Source organism: Ambystoma mexicanum, chromosome 7q (assembly GCF_040938575.1).
Source record: "Ambystoma mexicanum isolate Mex_15411 chromosome 7q, UKY_AmexF1_1, whole genome shotgun sequence".
Classification (NCBI taxonomy): domain Eukaryota; kingdom Metazoa; phylum Chordata; class Amphibia; order Caudata; family Ambystomatidae; genus Ambystoma; species Ambystoma mexicanum.
The window spans coordinates 522,128,299-522,142,180 of record NC_090941.1 but is presented as its reverse complement, the minus strand read 5'-3'; the positions used below and the strand labels follow the sequence as shown (position 1 = coordinate 522,142,180).

At 48.5% G+C, this 13,882-nt stretch overlaps 1 protein-coding gene across 2 annotated transcripts in view; it reads right to left on the bottom strand.

Annotated features, from left to right (window-relative positions):
• ZC3H13 (zinc finger CCCH-type containing 13) overlaps positions 1-13,882 on the bottom strand; it is a 1,331,719-nt gene that overhangs the window by 67,945 nt on the left and 1,249,892 nt on the right. For both annotated transcript variants that reach the window (XM_069639959.1, XM_069639960.1), the window contains exon 19: positions 6,430-6,593. In XM_069639959.1, coding sequence (XP_069496060.1) covers positions 6,430-6,593 — 164 coding nt within the window. The remainder of the gene's footprint in view (positions 1-6,429; positions 6,594-13,882) is intronic.

Here is a 13,882-nt window from a genome sequence, read left to right as displayed (position 1 = left end):
TCTGCACCTCGTCCGCATGCTGCCTGGCAAGGCAGTAGTGGCGGGTAAACGTGTGGGGCACTGACCATGCCGCAGCTTGGCATATGTCCGTCAACGGAATTCCTGCCCATAAAGCTGTTGAGGAGGACATCGATCTTGTAGAATGGGCTCTAGGATGTCCTTGCAGTGGCCTTCCGGCCTTAAAGTGACAAAACGCAATCGTCGATGAGACCCATCGAGCCAATCCTTGTTTAGAGATTGCTTTTCCTCTCGTCGACGGACCATATGCGACGAACAGTTGTCGAGTAGACCTGAGTTCCTGTGTACGATGTAGGTAAAATTTCAGAGCCCTCTTAACGTCCAGGGTATGAAGAGCTTTTTCTGCTGCCGATGATGGTGTGGCGAAGAAAGTAGGGAGAACAATGGACGAGTGTTTGTGATACACTGTCGGAACCTTTGGGACGAACATAGGATTAGTTGCCAGGACTACTTTGTCCTTAAAGAATCTTAGGTATGGCGGGTCTACGACCAGCGCTTGCAGTTCCGAGATTCTTCTAGCTGATGTGATAGCAATCAAGAATGCCAACTTCCACGAAATTAATTTTATGTCGGACGTGGCCATAGGCTCAAAAGGCGGTTTCATTAAGCCTGCCAACACTGTGTTGAGACTCCAAGTCGGGGGGAAACGTTTTTCCGGGGGAAAAGCTCGAAATAAACCCCTCATGAAGTGTTTTACAAGTCTGTTGCTAAATAGAGGAGACGACTGCCTCTTCCTTGTGAACCTCGAGATGGCCGCCAGGTGCACCTTTATCGATGTGAAGGATAATCCCCTCTCCGTCAAGAGGAGCAGGTAAGGTAGAACTTGTTCCGGCGTCACCAACAACGGTTGTAGGCCCTGTTGTCCTTTACACCATTCACAGAACCTCTGCCACCTATAGGAGTAGGATTTGTTTGTAGAAGGGGCTCTAGCCGCCTGCAGAATTTTTTGACAATCCTCTGAAACGTCTAAAGCACCGAACTCCGAAAAGTCAGGAGCCAGGCTGTAAGGTTGAGACTGTCCGGGTCGCGATGCCACACCGTGCCTTTGTCCCAGGATAGTAGGTTCGGGACTTTCGGAAATGCTATGGGATGTTCCAGCGACAGGTGAAGCAGGTCGGAGAACCACGGTTGCCTTGGCCAGTATGGTGTCACTAGAATTACCCGGCAATTGTAACTGCGTATCCACTGTATTGTCCTCCGTATGAGTGGGAATGGGGGAAAAGCATAGAGGAACATGTCCGTCCATGGGAAGGAGAATGCCTCCCCCATGGAACCCTCTTGAGGCCATCTGCTTGCGAATTGCTCGCATTTCTTGTTGTCTTTGGTTGCGAAGGCGTCCAGGGGGGGGGGGTGACCCCATTTCTCGAACACTTTCATCAGGTGAACTGTGTCCATTTCCCACTCGTGTATCTGGGCCATGCTTCTGCTGAGGGAGTCTGCTTGGGAGTTCCTCACTCCTGGGAGGTGATGAGCCACGATGGAAATTTCGTGCTTTAATGCCCAATGCCATGTTTTCTGGGCTTCTATGGAAAGAGTTCTTGATTGCGTCCCTCCTTGTTTCCTCAGATAAAACATGGCCGTTGTATTGTCGGTCAGTATTCGTACTCGCGAACCCTTGATGTGTGGTAGGAATGCCTTCAGGGCCCATCGTACTGCTCTGAGCTCTAACACGTTTATGTGTAGGAGTGACTCCATTGGAGACCATCGACCTTGCGTTTGGAGAGCACCCATGTGAGCTCCCCATCCGGTAAGGGACGCATCCGTGACTATGGTTCGCTGAAACTCCGGCTCCTGTAGGGGTACACCGTTGTTCAGATTGTGGAAACTCTGCCACCACTGAAGGGTCCTGAGCAGCTTGTCGTCGTCGATGGTTATCTTGTCCGACCACGATCCTTGAGCCTGCGTCCATCGGTCCGCGAGGAATTCCTGGACTGGCCTCATGAATAGGCGACAGTTTTCCACCAGATGGATGCAGGATGCCATGGCCCCTAGGACCGAAACGTATTTTCTCACTGAGATCTTGGTGTTTCGCCGTAGTCGGCACGCTTGTTGATTGAGTCTTGAGGTTCTGTCGAGAGAAGGTTTCACTAGCCCTAACTGGGTCTCGAACTGTGCCCCCAGGAATACCAGCGTTCTCGATGGCCGCAGAGAGGATTTTTCGAAGTTTATGGCGAATCCCAGCTGTTGTAGAAGCTGCATGGTGGCTTGTAAACTTGTGTTGGTCGACGCTGGGGAGGATCCCCTTACAAGCCAGTCGTCGAGGTATGGGTATACATGGTGGCCTTGCTTCCTTAGCCAGGCCGCTACTGGAGCCAGGCATTTCGTGAACGTTCTGGGGGAGGTCTTGAGCCCAAAAGGAAGAACCGTGAATTGGTAGTGAGTTCGCCCTATTACAAATCTTAGGAATTTCCTGCGTTTCCGACACATTGGAATATGGAAATATGCGTCCTGTAAATCCAGGGACGCTAAAAAATCCCCCTCTTGAACGGCACGGATCACTTCCTGTAGAGTGAGCATCTTGAATTTTAGGCTCTTTAAAGACTTGTTGAGATCGCGTAAGTCTAAAATGGGACGCCATTTGCCGTTCGGCTTTTTTAGGACGAAATATCTTGAGTAGACTCCTTGACCTCTCTGTGATGTTGGAACTAATTCTATCACGCCCTTTGCTAACATGAGTGTTAACTCTTGTTGCAGTATCTTCAGATGGGAATGAGCGGTGAACGCAGGTGGATCCGTCGTTATTCGTTCCCATTCGTCGACATATGCTGAAACTCTTCCCCCCAGAACGGTGTGTTGTATGTCACTGCTGATCTTTATTTTGCTTGTCTCTCGACGACGACGGATATGATGGTCTTTTCCTGGAAGTCTGGAAGTTCCGGCGACGGTTTGCCGTTTGGGAGGCACGTCTGTATCCCTGGGAGGGGTAAGCCGATCTGCCAAAGGATCTATCTCCAGACGCAGAGAATCTTGAATTACCTGAAGCCCCTCTAAAGGGACGAAAAGACTTGTAGCTTCTGCCACTCTGGAGGGCACCCAATGAACGTGCCGTGTCCGAGTCCTCTTTCATTCCCTTTAGGGCTTCGTCCACCTTCTCACCGAAAAGAAGGTCTCTCTCAAAGGGCATATCTAAAACTTTGTATTGTACTTCTGGCCTGAAGTAGGTACACTTAAGCCATGACTGTCGACGTAATACGACCCCATTATTGACTTGCTTGAAGCCTGACTCAGCGAGGTCCACCGCCATGTTTATTGCGTGATTTGAGGCTTCCTCACCTTCTCGGACAAGTAACATCGCTGCCTTCCTATGTTCTTCCGGAAGATGATCAAGCAACGGAGCTAGCCTGTGCCACATCTCCCTATCGTATCTGGCAACAATTGCCAGAGAGTTTGCGGCCTTTACTGTGGTCGCTCCCACGGTTAGCACTTTTTTGCCAAAGGCATCTTGGCGTCTGGCTTCGTTATCAGGCGGAGTCGTGCACTTGTGCTGGGCCTACGCCTTCCTCGCCGCCGACACCACCGAGTCTGGCATTGGTTGGGAGGATAAACACTTGGGGGTAGACTCTGGAGTCTTAAACTTTTTTTCCAGGCGTCCTTTCACTGCCAGCTCTGAAAACGGGTGACGCATTGTCTGCAACCCCTCCTTCCACACATGGTCTAGTATTGGTATCGAGAACACAGACCTTCTTCTCTTACCCATGTGGTCGAACAAAAAACAGTCCTTTTTCTGCTCTTCCTGGGACAAACCAAATTCTTTGCATGCCTTTTCCATCATAGAATGGAATGACGCAATGTCGTCCGGAGGGGACGGGTGAGCTGGGCTTCTAGGGGTTCCCAACTCCACCTCTGACTCTGAGGTTGGATCCCTGGAAGGGGATGATGATATCCGACATGGCTTCCCTGTCAGACTCCGAATCTGGCAGTTCACCTTCCTCTTGTGCCAGTGCTGAGATTGGCGTGCGTAGGTGCGTCGGCTGACGGGACAGGCCCGGCTCGTCGACGGGTGACTGTGGCAGGTTTGCCTGAGGTAGTCTCAGGTCCAACGACTGTAACAAAGACTGAAGCGTGGACAGAATTTCCAACAACAAAACAGATTGAGGATTGAGAAGAGGGGCAGATACCGGTATAACGGATCCCCTCGTCGACGACTTGTCAGCCACTCGTAGCCCTAGGTCTGCTGGGCCAGCTATTCTCTCGTTCTCGTCCTCCGAGGACAGCAACACAGCCTGTTCTTGTATTAAAGTATCCGGAGCGATCGGATCAAAAACTTCAGGCCTCCTTTAGGACCCCCGTCGACGAGGACATCGTCGACGCCGTTGTCGGTGGGACGGTGGATGCCACCTGCGTAAGCGGCAGGGTGGAGGCCGATGACTGGACTGCCGTCGACGACGGTGACTTAGCAGGTGGTTTTGGCAGTCCTGCCTTTTCCACACTTGGCTTGCTTTTACTCGATTCTCGACTCGTGGTCGATCTATGATGATCGCCCGAGGAGGATTTCCTTTCCTTTTCATGCTTTTTTGATGAAGATGATTTCTTTGACGAGGAGTCTCTAGTTGAGTGACTTCCAGACGACTCTTTTTCCGTCGGTCGAGATTTCTTCGCCGGTGGTTCCGACAAGGAAGCGGGGCGTGATGTTTTCGCCGATTGTGTGGAGCCTACCTCCGAAGGGGGGTATGCCCCCGCTCCATCATTCAGCCATGCCACCAGTCGTCGACTCCGGTCTTTGAGGGTTTTTTGAGAAAACCCTTTGCATATGTCGCAGTTATCCGCCGAATGATGAGGGTGGAGGCAATATATACAATCCATATGTCCGTCCCCCTCGTAAACTTTTTTCAAGCCGCACGTCGCGCATGGACGGAACAGCGCCTTTCCTGACATGGAGGACATTTTCTTTACTCAAAAGTAATGCAACCTTGTACAAAATAGTAAGACAACACGAGGAGATCCCACTACTTTGGAGACGGTTGAAATCTGAAGGGGAGCCGCGGGGGCGGGCCTCTTATACTGGGACGGCCTACGGAGCATGCGTAGGCGGGTCCTAAAAGGACATAGATAGGACACAAGTGTCGGAAGTTTTCCTATTGGAAAAGGCTATATATGTGTACCGAGGGGTCCCAGTCTGACGACGGGGAATATTCTAAGCATGTGAATCCATGAAAGATCCAATGCTGGAGAACTCTCTTTTACGAGACAAACAAATGCCTTAGCATCGTCCAAAGCTTATACATGCAAGCTCATTACAGCCTGCCGTCTGTATTTAACCCATACGAACTGCATCTCAGTAGCAAGAGCTTTAGTATTATCGAAGCGGGACTATTGTAACGCCCTCTACCTGGGCACATCCCAGCAAAACATCAATAAAATGCAAGTTATGCAAAACAATGCAATTAGATCAGCAAGTAACAATCCCAGAAAACAGCACATCACTGCAATCAGACAGAACATAAATTGGCTCAACATTAAGCAAAGAATAGACCTTAAATCGCTCTCACCCACAAGTGTCTCAATAGCCAGGCACCCTCATACCTCCGACACCTTCTCGCGCCATACTTCAATGCGACCGACTAGAACAGCGCAATTGCATGGCATCGACATCACACGATTTAAACAACAAGGTGCTGGTGGGGTCAGCTTCCCAATCCTTGCTGCAAATAAATGGAATGCTCTTCCTACCTCGATAAGAGAGGAACCATCCTTTTCGCTATCCCGCAGCAAGGTTAAAGCTCGATTCTCTGAGCAGGACTACAACCTACCCACTACATAAAACAATTTGCACAACGTTTCAGTCTGCTACCTTAGGATTCTCACTTGATGTATATCTGTATTCAAATTGTATAATATTTTGACTGTATTTACTGTACCATATACGTTAACATTTATTTTTATTGCTTGTATACCCATGACTATGTAACCTGTATCTTTGTACTATATATTTCACTCACTGCTTTTGCTTATATTTTTAACCTGTAATATTAACTGTACACTTGTGCTTTTGTAGACATGCAAGTTCTTCAGCGCCCAGATGCCCCAGGGCTTGGCTGCACTTTACAAATAAATAAATACGATGTTTTGCAACAATTGTATGATGCCTGTGTCTGCAACGTATGCCAGCATTGCCGTTGTAAGTCACTTTTATGGAGTGGCACCAATGGTATTTATGCTAGAATTACTACTGTAAATCGCTTAACTGTCATAGTCGACAATTCACTTAGTAAATGTCCCATAAAAAGCAAGTAAAGGGAAAATCGGCTAACATTCCAAAGAAAATGACGTAGCTGGGGTAGCACATTTATTTTCCCAGAATGGCTTTCACAGCACACACATTAACGTTTTCTAACCAGATGCAAAAAGATGTTTTAAACATATAAGAGCCCTTTAAAAAAAGAAACGTACTTTCTATTTTTCAAAACTCACCTTGTCATTTTTTACTAACTGTTTGCGAATTGCAAAGTCCCTTCTAGAGCAGAGTGCTTTACAGCATGGTCCGAGGTTGCTAAGGAGGCCGGCTCTTTGTTCTTTTCTCTGCAGCGCAGCCATGTTCAGGGCTCCTAGATCATGTTCAAATAAGCTCTCAGCATCTGAAGAAGACAGAGGTATCTCAAAGTTCAGTCTACATAACACTGCGCAGACCCACACATTTCTATGAAGAGTAAAACAACAAATCTGTTTGGCAGTCTGCAACTAAAGTTACCAACCACAGGAATCTATGCATAAAGCAGCAAGCATTTGTATGTAATCATCCACTGAACAGCAGACATTCCATGCCTTTATATATTCTTTTCACAGGTGTTGCATAAGTTACAAACCAGTATAATTGGCTCCCCACAATGGCAATCTTCATTAGATGCATACTTTAGCACATTTCAGGCGAGGGTGCCAAACCACATACAAACATTTTAGAATGTTTACTTTTGTAATGACTTTCCCTTGTTGGCCATTATAAAATCTCTTTCAGAACATCAAAGTTAGATGCAACTGCATTCAGTTCAAGATGTAAGAAAGGTTCCATACACTGCTTCAGAAAATAATCATGACGGTGAAGAGAACATTAACTTGCCTTCAGTAATGATAGCGGACAGAATTGATTTCCAGACTCTTCTCATTTTAAATACTCAAAACTCAAAAGGGCTAGGGGCTTCCAATAATTTCCACCTTCCACCCCCTTTATGTTGGAAAGCACTGTAATTACACCATGAAACCAATGACAATGCTAAAGGGTTTCAATGGTGCAACATTATGCACAAACTCTGCAATTTAGACACATCTAACTATACGGGCCACAGAGGGGTAGGTGTGTTGGCAATTAATAATCTGGAAGGAAGAGAGTATGATTTTAACTATTGTTACTTAAAGGAATACAAATAGTCATCCAGAGGGTCAATCTTGTGAAAAGGTCCCTCCAGAAGCTCTTATTAATTTGAAAGGAGGGGGGGGTCCTCAAATATCTGCCATTCCTTGGAGGACAACCCATAATCGATGAATACCAAATATTTCTGTACTAAGAATAAGATAACTGAAGAACCTTTATGTGATCAAGAAAATTCAATCTTTAATCCCACTGCAGTGGAGTGGGGAGGTGTAAAAAACGAGAGAAGTTTTGTCCAGAATCACCCTTGAAAAACTAAAAACGAGGTTTTCACACAAAGTGACACTTTACCCAATGCAAACTCTTTAAGGAGATTCTCATAAAAGTATCTGAACTTTGATTTCTGCTCTGGCTGATGAAATGAGCAGAGACTGTCTGAAGTGTCAAACAGTTAAATGAGCAACTATGCAGTGGCTGAAAGTGAGCTCAAAAGCTGAGCCAGCACCCATTTCAGTTTCTAGTGGAAATATCAAGATTTAGTTTCATAAATCTAACAGCCTAGAGGCAATTTAAAAAAGGAATCATTCTGCTTTAAAACAGTTGCCATCTAACTATGGACAACGGAAACCAGACTTTTCTTTAGCCAAAGAAATGGCAGAACTGAGGTAAGAAGACAACAAAAGCATTGGTAAGGCCAAGAGTTCAGGCTTTGGTATAGGCATGGAAAATGGAATCCCCCTGGTTTGTTTACATAAAACTAGCCTAAGTACCCGGCTTCTCCTGGGATGTCCATTCTCAGATTTTCTTTCATATTCCACCGAAAAATATGAACAAATATTGTTGCTTGCCACGAAGGTAAAACGCGATGTATGTTAATTTCACTAATTGAACACCAAATTTTCATTTATCTTCGATTTAAATTCTCGCATATCATATTTGTATGCTTACTCTGATCATTTGCAGTGCAGTGGTGGCCATTGTCGCTGCTAAACACAAACTGCAAATAATCAGAGTAAGCATACAACATACATACAAATATGATATTCTTGTGAGAATTTGTGAGAATTTAATTCTTATGTAAATAAAAATGTGGTGTTCAATTAGTGAAATTAACATGTATCAAGTTGATTGCAAAAAAAAAAAATCAATGAAAAGACCTTAACTTCTAAAAAAAAATAAAAAAAATAATGCAAGAACATTTCAGCACAGACTGCGCGAGGAGCACTTTCTACAAATGACCTGTAGATGGCACGTGAAACACCACAAAACATAATGCTGAAAAAGTTACTTATCTCAAGAACGGGATGACCTATCGAGCTAGAAATAGTTGCATTAATTCGGCAATGAAATAAGGAATATTTCACGCAAAATTCATGACGCCAGACTTCACCGTTCATGAGGAGTTACATCCACAAGATAAACGCCACTTGCTTGTAAAACTTTTTTTTAAATTGCCACCTTCCTCCTCAACAGTGGGTACAGATGACTTTAGTGCATAGAAGGGCTCTCGGCTCCAAAACGTTTGTGATCTTTCATCTCTTGTTCTGACCAAAGGATGCGCGTTGTGAAATGACAATGAGCATCCCAACCGTACCGTGAGAAATCTGTTACGATTTGAGGTTGGTAAAGTTAAAATGGAGATCGTATCAATAGGTTTTCAGATTTGTTCTATGGACTAAGAGTAGGTTAGTCACTACGGTGAGTAACATTACCGTATTGTTTTTACATTAGGTTGTGCATAATTTTCCTACTACGACTCCTTTCTCAGGCGGCGGAGCGGGCGCGAGACCGATCGGGAGAGAAGAGGATCCCTGGAAAGAGTGGAGCAATGCCCAAGTAAGAGCCAGGAGGGAGGTCTGGGACAGGACGGGTTAAAAGAGGGTCTTGATCCACGCCAAACGGGTGTATGGGCTGGAGACAGTGTAGCTCTGCATCTTCTCGGTCCACATGAATGCGGCCCAGCAGGCCTCGCACAGGATTGTGGAGGTTGAGCAATAACCTGCGTTAATCCGTACCATGGCGGGTTCCCCCTCGAAATAAATGGTACCTGGTCTAAATACGTAATCAGCAGGTCGCTTTATGCCTTGATATCCTAGCTCATAGCAAAGTCCCCTATATTGTCCCCATTTAATCATCGCTATTTGTAATGTCATTGGTTATTTAAAACGTGCTGAATACCCAGAGGTTTCTAAGCGCGGACCCGGGGATCGAACCTGTGTGGCTCCTTGTCGTCTTTCTTCCAAGGCGAGCGCGTTGCCCTTAGCTATCCCCCCGAGGCTTGCTTGTACTTTGGCACTTCATTTATTTGAGGCTACAATAGTTCAATGCCACGCTCTCAATGGCCGAATAGGCTCGTGCAAAGTTTTCCCTTTGTTTCTCTAAATTCACATTTTGTGTTCCTCGCCATAGGGAACGTGGCTGCACACTTTCCATGCACTGTGTAACTGGAGATTTTCAGGTTTGCCTCGAATTGCAATTCTCTCATTATGGCCGTTTCGACGGTCACTGTTCCTATAAGCTGTTTGGTGGGGCGCCTCAGCGCAAACGTACTCAGTATTCCCCCCCCCCCATCCCCCCGCAGTGGTGTTTGTAGGATCGCTGTGATGGTGCTAGGAATGGTAAGGGGCTGGTTCTGCTGGGATTCACACTGATGACCTGCAGACTGGTCTCATGTTCGAGGTGTAAAGTGTCAGAACCGCCCACAGGTCGAATGACAACCGCTCGATCTCTTGGTTATACCATCAGGAAGCAGGTGAGTGCTACGCAGGGCAAGCCGACCCCAGATTCCCCCCACAAAGTAGTTTCTGTGCCCCCAGGCCCCTGTACCCTCTTTGCGTCCCCCTCTCCCCGCTCCTTCCTGGATCTCCCTGCTCCCTCCTCCCACCCCGCCCCCCGTCCTCCATTGGCTAACTTGGCCCGTGGTCTCGGGTCTAGCGACCCGCGGTAGCCTCCCTGCTTCCTTTACCATCAGGAAGCAGGTGAGTGCTACGCAGGGCAAGCCGACCCCAGATGCCCCCCACAAAGTAGTTTCTGTGCCCCCAGGCCCCTGTACCCTCTTTGCGTCCCCCCCTCCCCGCTCCTTCCTGGATCTCCCTGCTCCCGCATCCCATCCCGCCCCCCCCGTCCCCCATTGGCTAACTTGGCCCGTGGTCTCGGGTCTAGCGACCCGCGGTAGCCTCCCTGCTTCCTTTACCATCAGGAAGCAGGTGAGTGCTACGCAGGGCAAGCCGACCCCAGATGCCCCCCACAAAGTAGTTTCTGTGCCCCCAGGCCCCTGTACCCTCTTTGCGTCCCCCTCTCCCCGCTCCTTCCTGGATCTCCCTGCTCCCGCCTCCCATCCCGCCCCCCGTTGGCTAACTTGGCCCGTGGTCTCGGGTCTAGCGACCCGCGGTAGCCTCCCTGCTTCCTTTACCATCAGGAAGCAGGTGAGTGCTACGCAGGGCAAGCCGACCCCAGATGCCCCCCACAAAGTAGTTTCTGTGCCCCCAGGCCCCTGTACCCTCTTTGCGTCCCCCTCTCCCCGCTCCTTCCTGGATCTCCCTGCTCCCGCCTCCCACCCCGCCCCCCGTCCCCCATTGGCTAACTTGGCCCGTGGTCTCGGGTCTAGCGACCCGCGGTAGCCTCCCTGCTTCCTTTACCATCAGGAAGCAGGTGAGTGCTACGCAGGGCAAGCCGACCCCAGATGCCCCCCACAAAGTAGTTTCTGTGCCCCCAGGCCCCTGTACCCTCTTTGCGTCCCCCTCTCCCCGCTCCTTCCTGGATCTCCCTGCTCCCGCCTCCCATCCCGCCCCCCCGTCCCCCATTGGCTAACTTGGCCCGTGGTCTCGGGTCTAGCGACCCGCGGTAGCCTCCCTGCTTCCTTTACCATCAGGAAGCAGGTGAGTGCTACGCAGGGCAAGCCGACCCCAGATGCCCCCCACAAAGTAGTTTCTGTGCCCCCAGGCCCCTGTACCCTCTTTGCGTCCCCCTCTCTCTGCTCCCTCCCGGCAATTTCCATCCTGGCCCAGGTAAGCGTGTGTGGTTGTGTTGCCCCTGCCCCCCATGCTACCAATATGGGGCTAGGAGGCCCTTGCTGCCTCCCTTCTGCACGGCAGCTTTCCTCCCTTAGTGCCGCCCCCTTTGTCCTCCCCTGGCCCTGATTCGTCCACCTCCCCTTTATCCCGACTTTCCCAGGGCAGCCCTCTGCCCGGCAGCCCCTGTGGCGAAGGGCCACAAGGCAAAGGGCGGCTCCTACAGAGGCGGCTCCAGGACGTGTCAACAGGTGTCCGCAGGGGACGCCAAAGAAGCCAACAAACACCAACAAAAACCGTGAGTGTGGCATGGGTGGGGAGTAGAGCAATCACTCTACTCCAGAAAACCCCCGCCACTCTATCTCACCTACCAATAACAGAGTGCCATAATACTAGCAGGTCCACTCTTAGATGGAATTGTGAATGTTAGCATGTGAAAGTTTGCATTTAGAAAGTGCGCCCTACAGCCTCTCTGTGAATTTAGAAATGTGCCCAATAGCTTATCTGTGAAAGTTGCATTTAGAAGTGTGACCAATTGCCTCTCTGGAAAATTGAATCTAGAAGTGTTCCCAATAGCCTGCCCACTCTAACCTACATTTCAATGGCCCGCAGTATAACGTCAACTAATGATTGCTAGCATACACCACACTTAGATGGAATCTCTAACAACCTCTCTACGAAATTGAATCTAGAACTGTTCCCAATCGCATTTAGAAGTACGCCGGATAGCCCTCCGAGAAAGATGCGTTAGAATTGTTTGCATTTAGAAGCTGCCCCCTATTAGCCTCTCTGTGAAAGTTGAATTTAGAATTGTCCCCACCTGCATTAGAATTGTTCCCACCTGCATTTAGAAGTGTACCCAACTGCAGTTGGAAGTTGCGCCGGATAGCTTCTTTGAGAAAGATGAATTAGAATTGTTCCCTCTTGCATGTAGAAGTGTACCCAACGGCATTTAGAAGTGTACCCAATTGCATTCAGAAGCTGCACCCAATAGCCTCTCTGTGAAAGCTGAATTTAGAAGTGTCCCCACTTGCATTTAGAAGTGTACCCAGTTGCACCTGAAAGTTTTGCACCCAATAGCCTCTCTGTGAAAGTTGATTTTAGAATTGTTCCCACCTGCATTAGAAGTATACCCAATCTTATTTAGAAGTTACGCCCAATAGCCTCTCTGAGAAAGTTGAATTAGAATTGTTCCCTCTTGCAATTAGAAGTGTATCCAACGGCATTTTAGGAGTGTACCCAATTGCATTTAGAACCATACCAAGTTGCACTTAGAAGTATATCCAATTGCTTAGAAGCACCAATTAGTCCTCGACTAGTTGAGCCCAAAAGTGTACCTATAAGTGTGAGTCACTGACCCTAGAACTACAATCAGAAAACCCTCCCAAATCAACCTCACACCAATCACGAGCGCACCAACTCCACCAGTGCCCATCAGAAACCCAAGACCACTCATCTCCTGAACCCCCACTGCCGACCCACCAGCACTGCCCGTGCCCGCTCCCCCCACTACCACACCCCACCCTGCAATCGCCCACCCCCCGCCTTGCCATCATACCCCTGCCACCTCCCCCCGACCGCACCCTTTCCCCTCCCTAAAAACTGCGCGCCTAGCCCTAGCGAGAACCAAAGCTGCCTCTGTCTCCCCCTCTGACCCCCCTACCCTCTCTCACACCAATCGCACCAAAGAAAGCGTGCGGACTGGACGAGTGTGCCGACTGGACGAGGGTGTGAACTAGACGATGATAATGACTGGACGAATGTGTGGAGCGGACGAGTATGAGGAACGGACGAATATGTGCAACGGACGATACTTAATATGCTTTGGAATGAATGAAACACTTGAACATACATCATACCACACCCCACGCTTACTCTCCCCCTTACACCACCACTCATCTAGAACACAGAGATACTATGACACCATTCGGTATAACTCTTCTCATATCTACATTCTCCCGCTTACTCCACATCACTCTAAGTAATCATTGCTGGTTTCACACCCCCCAGCCAGGCGTTCTCCTCAGGCCTAACGCAGCCACACTCGTTCTGGGTAAAACCGACCAGAGCGAACACATACTCCTGACCGCTCAACCACCACACCTACAGCTAAGAAGCAGCTACCACTCGATTTCCGCACCAGCTGCACACATACCTGGTGCGCACACGCACTTTTGGACTCCCTCTACTCTCTCTACTGACCTGAACTTCGGTTCCCAAGGGCGTTCAACATACCAATGGTATATAAGGCGCTATATAAATGCAAAACAACAATAACAATAATTAGAAATTCAAACTTATTTTAACTTTCACTAGTCGGCTAAGCCGTTAGCCCGTACCTACTTTGTTTGAGGACTGTGCATATTTTAGAAATCGACCTGTAGCATACTTCGAGTGTCTAAACGTGATTTAGAAGCTACACGCACTCTGCTTGTATTGTTAGGTATTTAAACTACATTTCCCAGCAAGAATTGTAGTTCCGTGACGCGCATTTCTTCCCGACCCAGGTGCGAATGCGCCTGCGCGCATGGATCAAGCCTAGTCTGCGCTA